The sequence below is a fragment of the Pipistrellus kuhlii genome, unplaced genomic scaffold, assembly GCF_014108245.1.
Source record: "Pipistrellus kuhlii isolate mPipKuh1 unplaced genomic scaffold, mPipKuh1.p scaffold_m20_p_46, whole genome shotgun sequence".
Classification (NCBI taxonomy): domain Eukaryota; kingdom Metazoa; phylum Chordata; class Mammalia; order Chiroptera; family Vespertilionidae; genus Pipistrellus; species Pipistrellus kuhlii.
This window is the reverse complement of record NW_023425547.1, coordinates 1,035,020-1,056,386: the sequence shown is the minus strand read 5'-3', so window position 1 is coordinate 1,056,386 and position 21,367 is coordinate 1,035,020. Positions and strand designations below refer to the sequence as shown.

General features: G+C 43.2%; 1 protein-coding gene across 2 annotated transcripts in view; it reads left to right on the top strand.

Moving 5' to 3' along the window:
* Positions 1-1,793: 1,793 nt before the first annotated feature.
* Positions 1,794-21,367, top strand: part of SLC16A2 (solute carrier family 16 member 2) — a 143,948-nt gene continuing 124,374 nt past the window's right edge. The window contains exon 1 of one of the 2 annotated variants that reach the window (XM_036412624.2): positions 1,794-2,395. In XM_036412624.2, coding sequence (XP_036268517.1) covers positions 1,990-2,395 — 406 coding nt within the window. In that variant the 5' untranslated portion in view covers positions 1,794-1,989. The remainder of the gene's footprint in view (positions 2,396-21,367) is intronic. The other variant, XM_036412623.1, reaches the window with a different exon arrangement.

Below are 21,367 nucleotides of genomic sequence, written 5' to 3'. Positions count from 1 at the left end.
AGTCCTAGAACTCCTGTGGTGAAGCTCAGAAACTGTGAGAGCTTGGCTGTATGGAGACCTGTCTTGAATTCCAGCTTGTACTTGACTTGTCTCTGGACATTAGGCTTATAAACACCTTGACCTAGTTGAGCCTCAGGTTTACTGCTTGGAAAAATCAGGTGATAATAATACTTACTTCAGGGTAATAAGGGACATGATCATTTCTTTGGAGCAATGCCTGCTCTGCTGACTGCATGGCTTCTGTGATTTGTGAATTTGGCTAGTTCCTCTCACCAGACCCTAAGCCCCAAGGCACCTCTATCCTTCCACCCAGCTCAACCCTCCCACAGGGGCTTAATGACTCCTTGTTTTGGGGCAGCTGGAGCAGCCCTGATCTACATTTTCACTGGCCATGCAGATTTTTCACAGATCAAGGTTAATGAGATGTTGGATAAAAAAAGGCTTAAAGCTCACCTGCCCGCTGGTGAGAATCAGAGTAGCTTGGTAACCACACAGTGACTTCATGATTAGTGCATTAGATGCGCAGGCCCTTGTGGGAAGCAGAACTTCCCAGGATTGCTGGACCTGCTCTGAGGGCTAAGACTGAGCACAATGAGACTGAGCACAGAGTAGCACTCCACTGGGCCTCCAGCAGGGCAGATCACCCCTCACAGACCCCCACCCACTCACAAACACACTTAGGATCCTAGTGCTCTCTGGGGAGCAAACTCTCTTTTACCTTCTCGGGGTTGGGGCCTTAGTCTGAGACATTCAGATGGACTCACAACTATTAAACCAGAGATGGGCAGAAGGGGCAGTGAGTTCTGGGAAGACATCCCTCATCTAGAAACTCCAAATCCTGATTTCCCAAAATGCTAATGGTCGAGGCCTGGGAGACCAGCCCACCAGGAATGTTGAGGGATGGGCGGCCCTGGCCCAAACTGGAGGCTCAACCTGGCGCCTACTCCTAGTTCCCCAAAACAGAACTGACAGCCGGAAGGAGCCAGAGCCAGGCCTACGCGGCCCCCTCCGGGGACACTGCACCTCCCTCCCTCCCTGGCCCCGCCCCTGGGCCCGCCCCCTGGGCCCGCCCCCTGAGCCCGCCCTCTAAGGCTTCTCCGGGCTCCAGGTTGGCGCAAACAAAGCCCTGATTGACGGCCGAGATGGGCGGGCTTCACTGCTAGGCTGCCTCCTCTCCTTAGCGTCCAGCCAGGGATTTACCGGGAAGGGCGGGGGCGGAGAGGAAGAAACTGGAGAGGGAGTACGCAGGGTTGTGGGAGGCTCAGCCTCTGGACTCCAGAACATTGTGCCCACTCTCTGTCCGAACCCTGGGCTGTCCCTTCCAGGTTGCGTCCCCTCCAGGTGTCCCCCACTCAAGCACAAGCTGTGTAAAGTATATAGGAACTCCCCAGGGCAGGGTGGGTTCTCCCACAAGCCAAATCTTCTCGGTCCTGACGTTCTCAGGGCCACCCTAGTTCCAGGCTGCTTGTTTGGAAGGATATTTCTGGGGAGTGAGTTGATCAATACCCGTTTCGAGCTTGCGGGGAGGAGAGGGCAGGGGAACAGGATAGTTTGTGTTCTAGTTTTTTCCATTTTAACTCTCCCTTTACTGAGCTTCTGGACAAGGAGGACAGGATTTAATAGTTTGCAAAGAGAGTTGAGAGACGCAGCAGCGGCTAGAGTAGGTAGGCACGTATGACGAGGAGGAGGAAGGGCAGGGAAGAAGAGAAATCTGTAGCGGCTGCCGGTTAAGGGAGGAAGAGGTGGGGTGGGGGAGGAGGAGGGGGAGGAGAGAGATGACACGGGAGAGAAGGAGGGGGTTTCCAAGGGGGAGGAGGAGTGGGCTGGAGAGAGCTTCTGTGGCGGGACTGGCTGGCCAGCTTGGGTGAGGAGCCGGGAAGAGGAGGCAGTGGTGGCAGCAGCATTTCGAGCACTAACAGCAGCAGCAGAAACAATCACCAGCCACAAAGCGTCTCCTCTGGCTCGAGCAGCCACAGTCCCCTGTCTGTGATGGCGCTGAAAAGCTCAGAAAGCGAGGAAGCCAAGGGGCCCAGGCGGGAGGCAGACCAGGAACAGCAGGAGCTGGTGGGTAACCCTCAGCCAGAGCCGGAGCCCTTGTCAGTGCCCCCAATGGAGCCGAAGCCAGAGCCCCAGCCCCAAATAAATCCTGAAGCCCTGCCGGAGCTAGAGCTTGAGCCTGAGCCAGAGCACGAATCGGAGCCTACGCCCACCGTGGAGACCCGCCATACAGCGCGCGGCTTCCAGCCCCCCGAAGGTGGTTTTGGCTGGATGGTGGTCTTCGCTGCCACTTGGTGCAATGGCTCTATCTTTGGCATCCAGAACTCCTTCGGGATCCTCTACTCCATGCTGCTGCAGGAGGAAAGAGAAAAGAATCGCCAAGTGGAGTTCCAAGCAGGTGAGTGGCCCCCAGCGCCCCACCTGGCATTCAAGGCAAAAGTGTCTGCTCTCAGACCCCTTACCTCCTGGTCCAAGGAAACTTTCCAGCTCGGCCTTCAATTCTTTCCCTTGCCCATTGCCCCTGGTGCTACTATTGCGCGGGTTGAGGGGTTCCGAGTAGACTTAGGCGCCAGATGTCCTGGGTGGAATCTGGGACATTCATTGAGCACTGGAAAGGAATGAACTTTATTGCCCTGGGACAAATCCTGATGCATCTTTGGGGTTTTAAGTATCCTTACCATGTGCACCGGGGGGAAATATTTGCAGAATTTTTTTTTTGGGGGGGGGGTAGGGGGGTGGGGATGAGGAGGTACCGAGGAGTGGGGCAAATTCAAGAGAGAAGAGAGTTGGGAGGCTGGGAAGACTTTAAGAGAAACACTATATCTCGGATTTCTGCAATCAGACATTGTTCCTGTAAGGGGCGTAGACACTTTAGGAAACCTGGTGACTGAGTGAAGAGTCAAACACATGGTAGTTGTGTGTGTGTGTGTGTGTGTGTGTGTGTGTGTGTGTGTGTGCAGTAGAGAGAGGAAGAGAGGGAGTGTGTGTGGGGGGGGTGTACGTCTCTTTGCTGGAGTTGGTTAAGGCCCAGACAGGCCCAGCTGTCCTCTGCCACTCTGAGAAACTGAGCAGATCTCTGTGCCCTGTGTGCTTAACCCCAAAGCAGACAGGAGGTGGTCACCGAGGTCTCCAGTCCAGAGAGGCAGGAAGCAGCTGACAGGCTGGGCCCTGTGGTTCACTCTGCTCTGCCCCCAACTTCAGCCCTTTGGTGCCCTAGGCCTCTCCGCTACCCTCTGTCCTCCTGGAGCTTCTTTCAGCCTTAACCAGAATGCTCCCACATCACAAGAGGCCAACTTGATCTTTTTCCTTAAGACAAACAGGGCTGGGGGCATAGTCCTCACTCTCCAGGCCTGCAGCCAGAAGACCAAAGGCTTGTGCTCCCCTCTCATTTAACCCTAGTGTGAGCTCAGAGAAGTCAGAGCTCCATTTCCTCAGCAAGCCACCCAGCAAAGCCCTTAGCGGTTCTGTTGAGGAGTCTTGGGAGGGAACCAAGGGGCTTGGAGCCCCTCTCCTCTAGGCTCACTCCCCCTTGTGGCTCCTCAGGACTGTTGCATTTGTGATCCACTGCAAGGTTGCAGTTCAGAATCTGTGGTTTCTCACAGTGTTGCCCTGGGCAAAAGAGTCCCTCCCACTCCCAACACCAACTTCTGCTGCTCTCTGAAGGGGTCTGGGAATTATTTTTTTATTATGTATTTTTTTATTGATTAAGGTGTTAGGAATGTGTCTTTATCCCCCCATTGTCCCATCATCCTCCCAGTCCTGCCCTCACCCTCACCCTCATCCCCTATTGTCTGCGTCCATCGCTTATGTTTATATGCATGCATACAAGTCCTTTGGTTGATCTCTCCCCCTTACCCTCACCCTCCCCTACCTTCCCTCTGAGGTTTCAGCATCTAATCCATGCTTCTCTGTTTCTAGATCTGTTTTTGTTCATCAGTTTATGTTGTTCATTATAATCCACAAATGAGTGAGATCATGTGATATTTATCTTTCTCTTAGCATAATGCTCTGCAGATTCACCCATGCTTCTGCAAATGGTAGGAGTTCCTTCCTTTTTACTGCAGCATAGTATTACATTGTGTAGATGTGCCAAAGTTTTTTAATCCACTCATCTGCTGATAGGTACTTAGGCTGATTCCAAGTCTTAGCTATGGTACACTGTGCTGCTATGAACATAGGGGTGCATATATCCTTTCTGATCAGTGTTTCTAGCTTCTTTGGATATAGTCCTAGAAGTGGAATCACTGGGTCAAATGGAAGTTCCATTTTTAGTTTTTTGAGGAAACTCCATACTGTTCTCCACAGTGGCTGCACCAGTCTGCATTCCCACCAGCAGTACAACAGGGTTCCTTTTTCTCCACATCCTTGCCAGCATTTGTCATTTGTTGATTTGTTGATGATAGCCATTCTGACAGGTGTGAGATGGTACCGCATTATATTTGGATTTGCATCTCTCTCTCTCTCTCTCTTTTTTTTTTTTTAGTGGATTAGGTCATTCTTTTTTTTTAAATTTCTTTATTGATTAAGGTATCACATATTTGTCCTCAACCCCCCATTCTAATCCTCCCCTACTCATGCCCCCACCCCGCTCTTGTCCTTGACCAATGGTTAGGCTCAAACGTGTGCACATAAGTCATTTGGTTGATCTCTCCCTTTTATCCCCACCCTCCCTTTGAGGTCTAACAGTGCATCTCTCAGATGACTAGTGACTTTGAGCATGTTTTCATATGTCTCTTGACCTTCCTTCTGTCTTCTTTCAAAAAGTATCTATTTAGGTCCGTTGCCCAATTTTTGATTGGGTTGTTTGTCTTCCTTTTGTTAAGTTGTATGAGTTCCCTGTAAATGTTGGAGATTAAACCCTTATCGGAGATATCATTGGCAAATATGTTCTCCCATGTTGTGGGCTTTCTTGTTGTTTTGTTGATGGTTTCTTTTATTGTGCAGAAGCTTTTTATTTTGATGTAGTCCCACTTGTTTATTTTCCCCTTAGTGTCTATTGCCCTAGCAGATGTGTTGGTGAAGATATTGCTTCAGCATATATCTGAGATTTTGCTGCCTGTGGACGTTTTAGTCCTTTATCCTTTTTGAGTTTATTTTTGTGTATGGTGTAAGTCGGTGGTCTAATTTCATTTTTTTTTTTTTTTTTTGCATGTGTCTGACCAAATTTCCCAGCACCATCTAGTCAAGAGACTGTCTTGACTCCATGGTATGTTCTTGCCGCCTTTGTCAAATATAAATTGAGCATAGTGATTTGGGTTCTTATTCTATTTCATTGGTCTATATGTCTGTTTTTATGCACAGAAACCTTGTTTTCAGGTGCATTTACCTATGAGTCCCTTGGGTCCTTGGATAGCCTCTCCTACTGCTCTCAACTAAGAACTTTTTCTTTTTCGTTTTTAGTTTCACTGGGTTGCAATTGAAGAAGGAGTGTGGGGGCTCTTGATGCCTCTGATCTTGTGACCCATTAGTACCAGTGCTCTTGCCCCACTTGAAAGTTTGAGTGTGGGTCAGTGGCTGTCCAGGGCAGTCTCAGGACTGCCCCAAATGCATTGATGCCTGAATGAAGTGAGTTCCTGGACTATGTGAAACAACTTCTAAGGGGAAGTTAATGCTATACTCAACGCTGGGACTACCTTTTCCTGCTTTGATACACTTCAGGGGCTCTTGGCCTCTGGCTGTTGCCTAGGTTACCTGGGAGGGCACCTGCTGAGCATGATTCCTCTGTGGTTGACTGAAGGCTGTTGGATTTTGGAATCAGTGGCAAAATCTTGGTGAAACTTCATGGGAGATAGTGGGGGGTGGGCTGAAGATAGGCCCTGGCATTTATGTCCAGTGAGCAGGCCAAGAGCTTCGCCTTAAGAGTGTGTAATAAAACTTGGGAAAATCACTATTTTACCAGGAAGAGGTTTGCTGCTGAGGAACAAACTTTAAAGTAGGTTATCATAGTGGATTCACAGGGAAACCTGTTTAGAACTTTTCTGTCAAGACCTCACCATGCAACTGGGAAGAGGGGTGCAATGGGCTGGGCAGAGGTGTAGCTCCTGTGTCCTCTGATACAGACTAGGTCCATTGATGGGATAAGGTTACTGGTTTAAATTTTGGTGAGTATAGATCAGGAAGGTACAGAAAGGAATTTGGTATGTTCTCAGTGTCTCAGAATACTTTGATTTTGGTTATTGCTGGGGTGTGTCTTCAATTTATTAAAGTTGTTTTTGATACTGAGGGTTTTGGGGAATATCTCGATTTTCAATTTGAAAAAGTCAGGAACACCACCACCATAATCCTGAAAAAAATATCATCCTCAGTACTGCCTTTCTTGAGCCCCTCAGATTTCTTAAACAACCATTTAGATCCTGAGGTTTCAAATGTATCTCTGCCTCCACCCACTTCCTGCAGTGTCCCCAAAATTTCCCTGCCACTTGTGTCACGGCACTGTTTTCTCAAAGGGATAGAAGAAGAGCACAGAAGCTTGCTAAAATATTTAATAGTACCAACCAGTATATGCCCAACAGTCATTCTAGGGAATGCAGAACATGCACCTCCCCAGTCAAGGGAGTTGGGGCATTGTCCATTTCTATTACTGTCTGATATGCCTTCTATCTCTAAAAATTTAGGAATTTAATGTTTGGAGGCACCCCACAACCAAAATGCTCTTTGGCTAGACTTGATATATTCACAGCCTTAAAACTGTATTTATTGGATTAATGGGTCTAAGGTTCTGCAGATGATTTGGACTGTTGTGAAGGAACCCCAGAAAAAGGTACTTTTTATGTTTAGGGGCTAGATCCATATCAGAGGAATCTCTGGACATGGGGAAAAGCCACAGAATAAAAGAGAAGTGAAAATCAGGCCATTCTAGAACATGCTTTTGTGGACTCTAAAGTTTACAGTTGTGTAGGGGCACTATCAATATATTTTGTCCCTTCTCTTCACTTGTTTTGAAAGGGAAGCTAATTTTCCTTGCATCTTAGGCTTGGGTGAACTGGCAGGCAAACGTTTCTGAAATGGATGCAAGTGACCAAGATCTGATTTAGGAAAAAAAAAAAAAGAAAAAGATCAGGAGAGAAACAAGCTTATTCTTTTTGAACAGCTTGTGGGAAATTTGGGAGTCCCTCAACCCAGACCAAGCAACAGACAGTACAGGAGCAACCAGGCAATTTAATGGAAATTATAATGTGGCTTTCTGGGATTAAAGGGGAGCTTTTTGAAGGAAAGGGAAGCTAGGTGGCATTGGTTGCAGGTCTCAACTCATTATTGAAACTAGTGAGTTATAGCTGGGACAATGTTAAAGTTTAGGGTCAAGGGGACAAAGCAGAACAAGCCAGAGTGTTAACATTGGCTCCAAACCTAGGTCTTTTTTAATGTGCCAAGAGTAAACCCATTACCCTGCATTTTTCACTTCTACTGCTAATCTAACACTGAGCCATAAAATATGATGGAAGGAATTTTATTGGGTAGTTTATAAGTATGGTCTTTTCAGGCTCCCAGATGGGAAAAATATGGCTAGGGCTTTCACCACCAAAGAGCAGGGACAATGATCAAGAAGGTTTGGCATAAGACAATTCAGGCTCATGGGATACTCTGAAGATAGAATTTTCTAGGTAAGGGAAAATGGTACACTCTGACTTTGGGGCAAAGTCCCAAGGATGGGTGAGGCCAGTGGAACATTAGGCTCTTCTTCTTCATCTTAGAGGCTTTCATTGCTTAGTTCAGTGTCTCACTGGGCTGATCACTAAATGCTGACTGTGGGAGCCAGGTACCTTTTGAGCAAAACTGCCAATGTCTTGCCTTTGACTGAAAACTTTTGCCTATTGTCCAGAGAACCTAAATCAGGTCAGCTCAGTGCTTGCTATGGAACTTCAGATCACAGGGCCATTGGCTAGGCATCTTTCAAGTCAATACTCTCTGGTCTATCTCCATCCAAACTGGGTCCCAAACAGACCTTGACTCATACTGGAAGGGATGAGGAGGAGAATTTGGGCTATTTGGACATCAACCAGGGAAGATACTTGATTCTTGGTGTAGCTGGTTGAAGCTTGACTTGGTTCATTCACGGTTTAGTAGCCTCAAATGATCATTCTAAGTCTAGATATGGACTGTTAATCTCAGTAATATTAGCTAGGCAGTGACTAAGTTAGATGACTTGAGTTCCTGACTTGCTCTGTGATTTTGAGCAGGCACTTTACTTCTCTGTACCTCAGTTTATCTGTCTATTAAATGAGAGGGTTAGACTAGAAATTTCTAGCTCTGCTTTTCTAGCTTTCTAAAATTTTGTGGTATTTTATTCTTTACTTTCACCTGGCATTAATTTTTAATCATCCAGACAAATATAATTTATTAATCTGCAGATGGGTTGAGAGGTGATTGGAAAAGCAATAAAAAGCCATATAAATATCATTTGACCAGGTTGTGTGTAAAGACTATGATGCAATTCATGTGTACTGATGTAGTTGAAAAGACCCACTCCTACTTTACCCAGTACCCAAAGGCAACTCTTGATGTACAACTGCTTCTTCCAGAATGCTCTGCTCAGCATAGAACTGGTCCTTTAAGAGGATCCCCTTAGAGTGGGTCTGTATGCTTCCCTTTCCTAGAATTTGAGTATATTCCTAAAAAAACATTACACTGCAAACATCACCCTATCCTGAAGCTTAATTTTCCAGATCTCATTCTTGTTTATCAAAAATTCATGGCTACTATGACCTTAGTTTGCTGTTACTTCAAGATAGAAAAGTAAGCCAAGATTCCTAAGTGTGATACATTGGTTTCCTTCAGGGGGCTTCAGATAGGGCATCTTTTTAAAAAAAAAATTCTTTATTGATTAAGGTATCACATATTTGTCCTCAACCCCCCATTCCAATCTCCCACTCCACCCCACTCATGCCCCCCACCCCTCTATTGTCCTTGACCACTGGTTAGGCTCATACGTGTGCACATAAGTCATTTGGTTGATTTCTCCCTTTTATCCCCACCCTCCCTTTGAGGTCCAACAGTCTGACCCATGGCTCCTTATCTCTGGGTCTGTTCTTGTTCATCAGCCTATGTTGTTCACCATTTCCCCTAGATGAGTGAGATCATGTCCTACTGGAAATATACTTATAAGAATTAAAAATGAGACAAGCCATAATCATGCTGAAAGGCATATGAATGAGTCTGTAGTGAGCTTCTTTCTGGGCCACCAGTTCTTTTGAGACCCAATTTCAATGTCAAACAGTTCCTTATGTGTATAAGTCAGCAATGATATTTCAGTTCTGGATGGTGGGCAAATGGTGGTAATGCAGGTCCAACCCTCTCTGCTTTGGTCCTGAGCAACCTGCAGTGATAAACAGCTGCTGACTGCTATTATGGTAAGGCATCATCAGCGACTTCCATCTCTGGACTGCTTCTCTTCTGTCTTCATGGTTGGAGTAGTCCTGTCAATTGCTCTCTGTTTCCAGAATCTACATGGTCTCAGAGTTGTTTTCTGAAAATACACAAACATATTCTCAACCAAAAGTTAATAAAGGAATATTTTCTATAAATTTGACTTGGGATCCTTTTTCATTTTTTGCCCAAATGATAGGGTATCTTTAATACTGACTCAGGACTGCTGCTGCATCCCATTGTGGTGGTTGTGGGAAGGCTACCTGCCTCCTGTGGTCATAGAGAAGTCCCTCTTGGGTATCCACAATCCCTGCTCAACTTCACCTTCATTATAGGGCCTAGCTAAGACTTGGTACTGAAATAGCAAGCACAGAGCCCTCTCTCCTTTTCTGTGAATTTGTACTTGCATGTCATTGGAATTTTCCCTCCGTGTCATGAAGAGTAGACAAGCAGCTAAAATGTCAACATTAGCAGAAATATGTAAAGGATGCTATCTCAACCCTTTGAGCAGACCAGTTTCCTAGAAACATGTGCTGCTTTTTCCATCAGCATCTTTTGAATTTTAAATTTTGAAAAGAAAGAATCGTTTACTCTTTTCAGATTGTGTGCAAGATGGAATGAGATTTCCTGTCTTGAAAATATCTGTTTCACCTGGAACTGAATGAGTAAACTTTAAGTAAAGCCTTTATTAGTAAAACCTTAGAGAAAATGTTTTATTAATAACCTTTGTTCCAGTTTCTGGGGTTTGTAAGAGAAGAATAGATGAAATTGGCAGTACTAAACACATATTTTTAAATTTATATTTATTGTTGAAAGTATTACAGATGTCCCCTTTGTTTTTTCCCATTGACCCCCTCCACCCCGCACCCACCCACCCCTTTTAGACCTTCGCCACACTATTGTCTGTGTCCATGGGCTATGCATATATGCATATAAGTTCCCTGGTTAATCTCTCTCCACCATCTCCACCCCCATCTTCCCTCTGATATTCATGAGTCTGTTCCATGCTTCTATGTCTCTGTATCTATTTTATTCATCAGTTTATTTTGGTCATTAGATTCTACATATGAGTGAGATCATCCAATATTTATCTATCACTGATTGGCTTATTTTGCTTAGCATAATACTCTCCGGGTCTATCCATGTTATTGCAAAAGGTAAGAGTGCCTTTGTTTTTAAAGCCATATAGTATTCTACTGTGTAAATTTACCACAGCTTTCTTATCCACTAATCTACTGAAGGGTATTTGGGCTATTGAAAATTGTGCTATTATGATATCTTCCTATACGTAGGATCACTGGGTCAAATGAGAGTTCCATTTTCAATTTTTTGAGGAAACTCCATACTGTTTTCCACTCGGGCTGCACCAGTCTGCATTCCCACCAGCAGTTACTAGGATTCTTTTTTCTCCACATCCTTACCAATACTTGTCATTTGTTGATTTGTTGATGATAGCCATTTTGACTGATGCGAGGTGATACCTAATTTGCATATCTCAGATGATTAGTGACTGAGCATTTTTTCGTATGTCTCTTGGCCTTCTGTATGTCCACTTTGAAGAAGTGTCTATTAGGTCCTTTGTCCATTTTTTTTATTAAGGTATTATACGTGTACATATCTTACCATTGCCTCCCCCCACTCCCATACATGCTCTCCCTCCCCAGAGTTTTGTGTCCATTGGTTATGCTTATATGCATGCATACAAGTCCTTCGGTTGATCTCTTATCTCCCCCATATCTCCCTATCCTCCCTGCTGTAATTTGACAGTCTGTTTGTTGCTTTACTGTCTCTGTATCTATTCCTTTATCCATTTTTAAATTGGATTATTTATCTTCCTTTCGTTAAGTTGTATGAGTTCCTTAAATATTTTAACCCTTTTTCAGATGTATTATTGGCAAATATGTTCTCCCATTCAGGGGGCTCTCTTTTCATTTTGTTGATGGTTTCTTTTGCTGTGGAGAAGATTTTTACAAACAATGTACATGTCCTTAACCAGAATCAAACCTGGGATCTTTCAGTCCACAGGCTGCTCTATCCACTGAGCCAAACTGGTTTCGGCTGATCATGTGATTTTTTTGTCTCCCAATTTTTTTATGTGATGTATCACAATTATTGATTTTTGAATATTGTACCAGCCTTGCATCCTCAGAATAAATCCCACTTGGCCATGGTATCTGATATTTTTAATGAATTGTTAGATTTGATTTGCTAACTTTCTGAGGGTTTTAGTATCTATGTTCATCAGGGATTTTGGCTGGTTAATTCTCTTATTTTGTGGTATCTTTATCTGGTTTTGGAATTAGACTAATGCCAATTTCATAAAAAGAGCTTGGAATTATTCCTTTCTCTTGGAATTTTTGGAATGGTTTGAGGAGTATTGATTAGTTCTCTTTGAATGTTTGGTAAAATTCCCCTGTGAAACTGTCCAGAGCAGGGCTTTTGTTTGCTGTGAGTTGTTTTTTCATTACTTCTCCTATCTTATCAGTAGTTATTGGCCTATTCGGGTTTTCTTATTATTCCTGATTGAGTTTTAGAAGATTGTTATTTTCTAGGAATATGTCCTTTTCATTCCGGTTGTCAGATTGTTGGAATATAGTTGTTCATAGTATTTTTAAATGATCCTTTGTATTTCTGTGGGGTCAGTTGTTATTTTGCTTCTGTAGTTTCTGATTTTGTTTATTTGGGTCCTCTTTGTTTCTTAATGAGTCTGACTAAGGGTCCATCAATCTTGTTTATCTTTTCAAAGAATCAGCTCTTGGCTTTATTGATCTTTTGTTTCTTGAGGTAGGCCTAAAGTGTTATGAACTTCCCTCTCAGAACTGCTTTCACTATGTCCTATATATTTTGGGTTGTTGTGTGTTCATTTTCATTTGTTTCCAGGAAATTTTTTTATTTCTTTCTTGATCTTGTTGATAACTATTTATTGTTTAATAAAATGCTCTTTAGCCTCCATGTATTTGAATATTTTAAGTGTTTTTATTGTAGTTTATTTCAAGTTTCATGTCATTATGATCCAAGATGTTTGATATGATTTCCATCTTCTTGAATTTGTAGTGCTTAGACTATGTTCTAACAAATCATCTATCTTTGAATATGTTTCATGTGTACTTGAGAAGAATACATATTCTGGACCTCTGGGGTGAAATGCTCCTTAAATGTCAATTGATCAGATCTGATGGAATATGTTGTTTAGGATTGCTGTTTCCTTGTTGATTTCTTGTCTCCATCTATCCAGTGATGTCAGTGGGTGTTAATATATATTATGCTCCTGCGTTGCATGCATATATTAACCAGAGTTATATCCTTTTGTTGTATCAATCCTTTTTAGTATTATGAAGTGTCCTTCATTGTCTCTTGTTATGGCCTTTACTTTGAAGTCTATTCTGTCAGATATGATTATTGCTACCCCAGCTTTTTGTCATTCCCATTTACCTGGAAATTTTTTTTCCATCCTTTCACTTCCATTCTGTGTAAGTCTTTTGTTCTGAACAAACCTCATATTTTCTTGACCCCTCCCGCTTTCATGGTGCATTTGTATCACATTTGCTAGATATGGCACTTACCTTCCTCCCAGTATTGTTCCCTCTTATCTTTCCTTCCCTTGCTCAATTAGGGGAACAACTGGGTTTCTGGATGTTGCACAGGCCCAACACCAGACTGGATCTCAGGCCCAATCATACATATCTCACAGAATCATTTTTTTCATTTTCTCCTTTCTCTTCTGTCTTATTCTCTACTTTCTTGGAAAAGGCTGACTTTCTATGAGGCACTCAAGAGTGTGGAAGCCACCACCTCTGGATTTTTGCAGTAAGATAGCTGCCATGAAACCCCTTTTCTCTTTTTCACACCTTTTCTTTCCATAGCCCCAGGGCCCCAGCCAAGGAGATAGTATTGTCTTATCCAATAGTTTTAGAAAATATCCTGGTCAGTTGTACCCATTTCTCTTCAAATATTCACTCTCATTATTCCTCATATCCTAGGCCAACTGTACCTCCAGAGTTCAGACTGGGTTTTAGTAGCTTCAGGAATTCTGTATAGAATAGAAGTTTTCATTCTATTTGAGCCACTATCATCTTTCTTCTTATAAAAAATGCAGAATTGATGTTAAAGATGTTGAAGAAGGGAGAAGGTGGATGCTCAAGTCCTAATTAGAATCAAAAGTGCCTTCAGTGGGGGTGGAGAGTGGGGAAGTGAAGTTCTCAGGTTAGTTGCTTCTCTGGTTCTATTCAGATTAAGGGAACTGTCACTGAAAAATAAGTCTCTACTAGTTTCTTTGCCAAACTTATCTTGTGGATTTCCCTGCACATTCTCTCACCCTGGTTGAAAGAGTATGTGCATGCACCCATGTGTCCAGACTTGTGAGCTGTGTGATGTCTGTCTGGGCCAATTAGCATGGTTGCTTAGGACTTGGTATCTATGAGACTGAGGTTACAGGTTCAGTCACTTGTTCAGGTCACTGAATTTATCACAAAGAAGAAACTATTCTGTTTCACATGCATGCCCCTCATGTGGGTTTGGCACTAATCCCAAGGGGACTGAATAAAAGTATAAAGATGACTTTCTATAACTCTTCCCTGCTACTGGGGAAAAGATGCAAAGCACACATCCTACATGGAGGAACCAAGATGGTGGCATAGGTAAACACCTGAACTTGTTGTCTCACACAACCACATCAAAACTACAGCTAAAAGAAAAAACAGATATCATCCAGAACCATGGGAAGGCTGGCTGAGTGAAAGTTCTACCACAAGAAGGAAAGAGAAAAGCGCATCTAGACTGGTAGGAGGTGCAGAGGTGCAGAAGAACAAAGGTATGGAAGTGTGCCCAGAAATGGGCTGACAATGGGGTACGATGTGGTCTTTTTCAATCGGGAGAGTTTCAAAAACTTCTGAAAGCTCTGAATTACAGTACCAGGCGAGACTCTGGGTACTCAGATTCATACAGGGAGAAACTGGATTGTCTGGCATCAGCAGGACACGAGGGTGGCATTTTCTCAGAGATGGTCGCAGCATTCATTGTTTCTGCATGGGGCCATGGGACAGAGACCCAGGGACCTATCCATGGCAGGGCCAATGGGCAACCATTTCTGTTTGCACCATTCCATGATTCCCTGAGACCACACCCCACCCAAGCTATATACAGAGGCATTTGCATATGAATGGCCGGGCCTTTTGCAACCTAACCTAACAAACTGAAACTGGGTCAAAGAACTCCAGAGCTTCCAAAAGAAGGCCTAAGGCTTGTCAGCAGCCTGCATTGCTTCACAGCTGTGCCTCATCTGGGCACCTCCAAAGCCCAAACTAAGAGGAGGAATCTGCAGATCTATCTGTAGCTCCTGCTGGGTGGCCTCAGGCAGGGGTTGACATTGTACCTCCTTGAAGATCCAAGAGTCAGTGTACCCAGTGGCCAAAGTGAGACCACACCAGATTACAACTGTTCAGACCCATAAGAGACATACTTATAGGGCAGACTCAGTGAGTGCTAAAGCCCCACTGAAGCAAGTCCTGCCCCATAAGGGTGTTTCCAGCACACAGTTCTCCCATTGTAGACACAACTGGTCCTCACATCCAATTGGTCTGGAGGTCAATTCTGCCCAGTGATACCAACAGCAATCAAGGCTTAATTACAACAAGACTGCACACAGCTCACAAAGGGGTGAACCAAGAGCATTCACCTCAGGTGACTGGGGAGGCTGAGCCATTGGGCCCTATAGGACACCTAGCAAACAAAGCCACGCTGTCAACACAGGGAAGCAGCCAAAATGCAAAGACAAAGAAACAGGTGAAAGAAATGGAGGAAAGCAAACTACTGGATATAGAGTTTAAAACCACGGTTATAAGGTTACTCAAGAATCTTCCAGAAACCTCCAAGAAATTTGGTGAGACCCTCAAGGATATGAAAAAGGACAAATTAGAGATTAAGCATACACTGACTGAAATCAAGAATAATATATAGTGATCCAAAAGCAGACTAGAGGATCCCAAGAATCAAGTCAAATATTTGAAATACAAAGAAGCAAAAAACACCCAACTAGAAATGAAAAAAGAACCCAAAAATATGAAGACAGTGTAAGGAGCTTCTGGGACAACTTCAAATGTACCAAATCTGAATTATGGGGGTGCCAGAAGAAGAGAGAGAGCAAGATATTGAAAACCTATTTGGAGAAATAATGACAGAAAACTTCCCCTACTGGTGAAAGAAATAGACTTATAAATCCAGGAAGTGCAGAGAACCCCAAAAAAGAGGAATCCAAAGAGAACCACAGCAATACACATCATAAGTAAAATGCCTAGGGCAAAAGACAAAGAGAGAATATTAAAAGCAGCAGGAGAAAAACAGTTAGTTACCTACAAGGGAATACCCATATGACTGTCAGCAGATTCCTCAACAGAAAACTATGCAGGCCAGAATGGAGTGGCAAGAAATATTCAAAGTGATGAATAGCAAGAACCTACAAGCAATATTATTCTACCCAGCAAAACTATCATTTAGAATTAAAGGTCAGATAAAGAGCTTCACAGATAAGAACAAGCTGATGGAGCTCATCACCACCAAACCAGTATTATATGAAATGCTGAAAGGTATTCTTTAAGAAGAGGAAGAAGAAAAAGGTAAAGATAAAAATTATGAACAACAAAGTGACAACAAATACATATCTATCAACAAGTGAATCTAAAAATAGAGTGAATAAAAAATCTGATGAACAGAATAAAATGGTGAATATAGTAGAATCAGGGGCATAGAAAGGGGAAGAAAGGGGTGTGGGAGTGCGGGAAGAGACTGGACAAAAATCAAATACCTATGGAGGAGGACAATGCGGGGGTGGTAAGGGCATGGGGTGGGTGGGAACCATGTGGAGGAGAGCTATGGGGAGAAAAAAGAGGAAAAACTGTAATAATATAAACAATACTTATTTTTTTAAAATTTAAAAGCACACATCCTAGTGATAATTGCTCTGCTGCATTCTACAATGTGATTTTTTAAAACATTTACTTATGTTAAGTATCTACACTAATAAAAGGAAAAGATGCAAATTGACCATACCTTCACAAAGCTCACCAGCCAATCAGGAGTGAATATGCAAATTAACCCAACAAAGGTGTTGCATACACAGGCACCAAGTGGCTAGGGGTGGAACACAGGTGTTCAGCACCTCCCAGCTGCTCTGGGCCCCTGGGTAGTGTGGGAAGGTGGAAAGGCGGCTTTGGGTCGAAGCAAAGGTGGTGCTGGCAGCCAGGGGAAGGAAGGCCCATTCTTGAAAGAATCTTTGTGCATCAGTCCTCCAGTGTGTGTGTGTGTGTGTGTGTGTGTGTGTGTGTGTGTGTGTGTGTATAAAAGGCTAATATGCTAAGTGTCCATCTGACCAATGGCTGTGACACACACTGACCATCAGGTGGCAGAGGCTCAATGCAGGAGCTTCCAAGCTGTAGTGACTGCACTGCGGTGGTTCTTGGGCAACACACCCCAAAACCAGAGAGGAGGGAGCCCAATTCCTTGAGGGGCCACATAATTCATAATTTCACCTTTAGCTGTGCATTATGTTGTTGCTAGGGAACTGTTGGCCCCGAATCTGGTTTACTGCACACTTGTGTTTGCATTCCACACCCTGTACAACAGCAACTTTGCAGAGTGCCCTCTCACACTCCAGAAGCCCTTGGGGGATTTTGGAGAGCTGTTTTTGGCCTGATCTCCACAGGCCAGGCCGAGGGGCCCCACCTGCCAGAAGGACCCCTCTCACTCTGCAGACACCCTTCTAGCCATGGTGCCATCCCAGGTGCGGCCAGCCAGGAAGGGACCACTGAAGGTTGTCTCCGGGGCATGTCTGGCCCATCTCACCCAGTCCTGTCCCTCTGCCACCTTCTAATTAATTTCCTTTCAATGTGCACAAATCCATGCACTGGGTCACTAGTAATAATAATCCTATATAATAAAGAGGTAATATGTAAATTGGCTCTCATTCCAACACACAAGATGGCCACCCCCATGTGGACATAATCTGGCTGCCAGAAGATGGCTAGCATGGAAGGGAAGTTGGGAGGAACCAGGACTGCAAGGGAGAGCAGTTGGGGATGATCAGGCCTGAAGGGGAGGGCAGTTAGAGGCAACCAGGCTAGCAAGGGAGGGCATTTAGGGGTGACTGGGCCAGCAGGGGAGGGCAGTTAGGAGTGACCAGGCTGGCAGAGGAGGGCAGTTAGGGGAAACCAGACTGGCAAGGGTGGGCATTTGGGAGTGACTGGGCCAGGAGTTGAGGGCAGTTATGGGTAACCAGGCTGGCAAGGGAGTGGTTAGGGCACATGTGTCAAACACAAGGCCCGCGGGCCAAATCCGTCCCTCCAGGCCTTGCAATGTGGCCCGCACCGCGCTGTCATCACTGCACTCCGCTGCGTTTCCATCACAATGACAGTTTATGACTGTTCAGTAAACCATTCGGCCCGCGATTTAGGCTGGATTTTAGATTTTGGCCCCTTCTCTGATTGAGTTCGACACCCCTAGGTTAGGGAGTGATAAGGTTGACAGACAGAAGATGTTAGGGGCAATCAAGCAGGATAGTGGTTGGGAGCCAGCAGTTCTGGATTGTGAGAGGAATGTCCAACTGCTCGTTTAGGCCCAATCCCAGTCGGACATTCCTCAAAGGGTCCCAGATTGGAGAGGGTGCAGGCTGGGCTGAGGGATAGCCCCTCCACTCCCAGTTCACAAATTATGTGCACCTGGCCTCTAATAATAATAATAATAATAATAATAATAATAATAATAATAGCTAACACTTATTTAACATTTAGCAATTAACTCTGTGCCACTTTACATCTACTAACTTATTTTAATTCTGAAAAACCATAAGAGGTAGGTACCATTATTTTCACCATTTCCTATGTAAAGAGCACAGCATTTGACTTGCTTACGCTCATATAGCTAATAATGCTGAGCCAGGATTTGAAACCACAGAGTCTCAGTCCAGAACTCCCACTTTTGGATATCTCTTAATGCATAGTGACAATGGGGGGAGTAGCTACCAAGGGGGACTGCTGCAGAGTTTTTTCATTCCTGTAGCCTCAGAGTATCCTATGACTAAGGGATAAAAAGAGATGACCAAGAAAGAATTTAGCAAACAAAATCCAACAGTCATGTCATCTTCCTCTACTCAGAGTCATGAAATATGAGTCCAAAAATAGCCAGAGAAACTGCCTCTTCTTAGTTGTTTTGCCCTGAAGAAGTCATATCAGCTTTCAAAGCTTCAGTGTTCTCATCTGCACAATGAGATTAATAGTATTTTTTTATTTTTTATTGATTATGGTATCACATAATTGTCCCTATCCCAAACCCCTCCTCACGTATGCCCCCCACCTTCCTGTTGTCTGTGACTACTGGTTAGGCTTATATTCATGCATACAAATCCTTTGGTTGATCTCTCCTCCTTTCTCCCTCTTTCCCCTACTTTCCCTCTGAGGTTTGACAGTCTGATCAATGCTTCCCTATCTCCAGGTCTGTTTTTGTTTATCAATTTATGTTGTTCATTATTTCCCCTAGATGTGTGAGATTATGTGATACAAGAAATACACTTATAAGAACCAAAAATGAGAAAGGCCATAATGGTTATGCTGAGAGGCAAATGAATCAGTCTGTAGTGAGTTTCTTTCTGGGCCAACAGTTCTTTTGAGTCCTAATTTCAATGTCAAACAGTTCCTTATGTGTACATGTCAGCAATGATATTTCAGTTCTGGGTGGTGAATAAATGGTGGTAATGCAGGTCCAACTCTCTCTGGTTTGGTTCTGGGAAACCTGCAGTGAAGCACAGCTGCTGACTGCTAGTATGGCAAGGCATCACCAGTGTCTTCCATCTCTGGACTGTTTCTCTTCTGTCTTTATGGCTGGAGCAATCCTGTCAATTCCTCTCCGTTGCAGGAATCCACATGGTCTCTGAGTTGTTTTCTGAAAATACAAACATATTTTCAACCAAAAGTTAATAAAGGAATATTTTCTATAAATTTGACTTGGGATCCTTTTTCATTTTTTGCCCAAATGATTTTGACATCATGTGTGTTTTTCATGGGTGTCTTGTTGTTAGCATTACAAATGAAACTTAATTTTCTAAAGTACAAATTTTCTAGATGTAATTTACTTACAGGATATTTTTCCTTACATGATATTCTTCTACTATCAACCCCTTTTTAATTTAAATGTTCGGAGGCTTTTGGAAATTTTATAATGTAGTCTTAATAACTTTTACATTTTAATTCTTTTGCGCTAATATATAACTGCTTTAGGTTCATTACATGTTACACAATTTTACCATGAGATGAACTGCCAATTAAAATTTTTGTTAATACGTTAGGAACAGCTTTTTGTACATTACAATCAATTTTTCTAAAATATTTGCTTATTTTAATTAGCCAATTTAAATTATTCTGAAAACTTGACTATGAGATTAATAGTATTTAGTTTTTTAGAACTATGAAGGTCAATGAGATTGTGTAGGTGAAAGACCTTTATAATTGGGAAGGAGGTGATGTTGTTGTTGTTATTATTATCCAGTACCCTTACCAAGCCCCTAGAAATTTAGTAGCTATACCTTTCTCTACATATGTCTGGAAGAGGAGTTAGCCCCTCCTCCCTATCTTCTACCTCCCTACTCCGTTCCATCCCTATCACCACTCTGTATTCTTCTGTATTTTTCTATACTGTAGCTAAGGACTGGCTGTGTTCTTTTTATTATTTTTCCTAAGTTTTCTAAGAATGCATAGAGAAGAGGGACCAAATTCCAGGCAATATACATTCAAGGAAACAAGGAATGTTGAAATATTTATAGCTCTTGGCAAGAGCTCACAAATCTCCCTAAGGGTAAAGGCTTGAAGTTTTTAGTATGAATTTCTAAGAATTGGAGGTAGATGCTGGGTGGAGTTATGGTGTCACTTCCTCCTGAGGTTTATCATAAAGTCTCTGTTCTCCTGAAGGTAGTGAGAAGAAGGAAAGGTATATTTAGTGTCAGAAGATTTGGACCAGGGAACTTTAAACATAAGAAGGGGCCTTGCTTGTTTGTATTTAGTTTTGGAATGGACCAATTTCCTTATGTTCTAAACAAGATAGTCCTGGAGAACATAGGCCACAGAAGGCCAAAGGCCTGAAGAAGGAATGCAACGAAAGTTTTGAGCAAACATTTTAGTGACAACTTAGGGAGCCCTTGTTAAGACCATCTAAGAGGCAAATCAGAATGGAAATGTTTCTCTTCTTTGTTATAAACAACAAATCAAAATCGCCACGACCTTCTTTGAGGCTAAGATTTCAAATATACTAGGACTTACCATCTTGATTTTCAGTGTTTTAAATGTCTGAGCTGGAAGGCACTTTGGAGACCATCTGATCCTATCCCTTCTGGAATTATATTTGAAGAGATATGACCTCAATAAGCATTATGGGAAGATGATTATAGTGAAAGTTTCTCAATTAGAGGAACAACTGGGGTTTTGGGAAATGAGTGCAAGGGATGGGGCTTCTGGCACCCTGGGAGTTCCCCAATTTAATCACTGGCATACTGACCTCTTTATTTCTCCCAGAACTTTTTTTTTAATCCTCACCCAAGGATATTTTTACATTGATTGTATTTATTTTGTAGAGAAAGTGAGAGAGGGAAAGACAGAAATATTGATGTGAGACAAACACATCAATTGGTTGTCTACTGAACACACCTGGACCAAGGCCCAGGCTGGGGAGGAGCCTGCAACTGAGGTTCATGTCCTTTACAAGAATGGACCCAGGGATGGAAGCTCTTTCCATTGAGCCAAACTGATGAAGCCTCTGTGGAGTGGTGTGCCCTAGATTGACTTTTTCAAGTCAATCCCCAGGCATCACTTTGTGGAAAGAGATTGTATTATACTTTAATAAATGAAATTTTATTTATTTAATATTAGTCAAAAGTTAAGATGTGCAATGGTGAAAAGTCTCTCTCCCAGCTACACTGATCCCCTCTGGATAGGCCATTAGTATTACCTAGTGCGTCATTTTGGAAATAGTC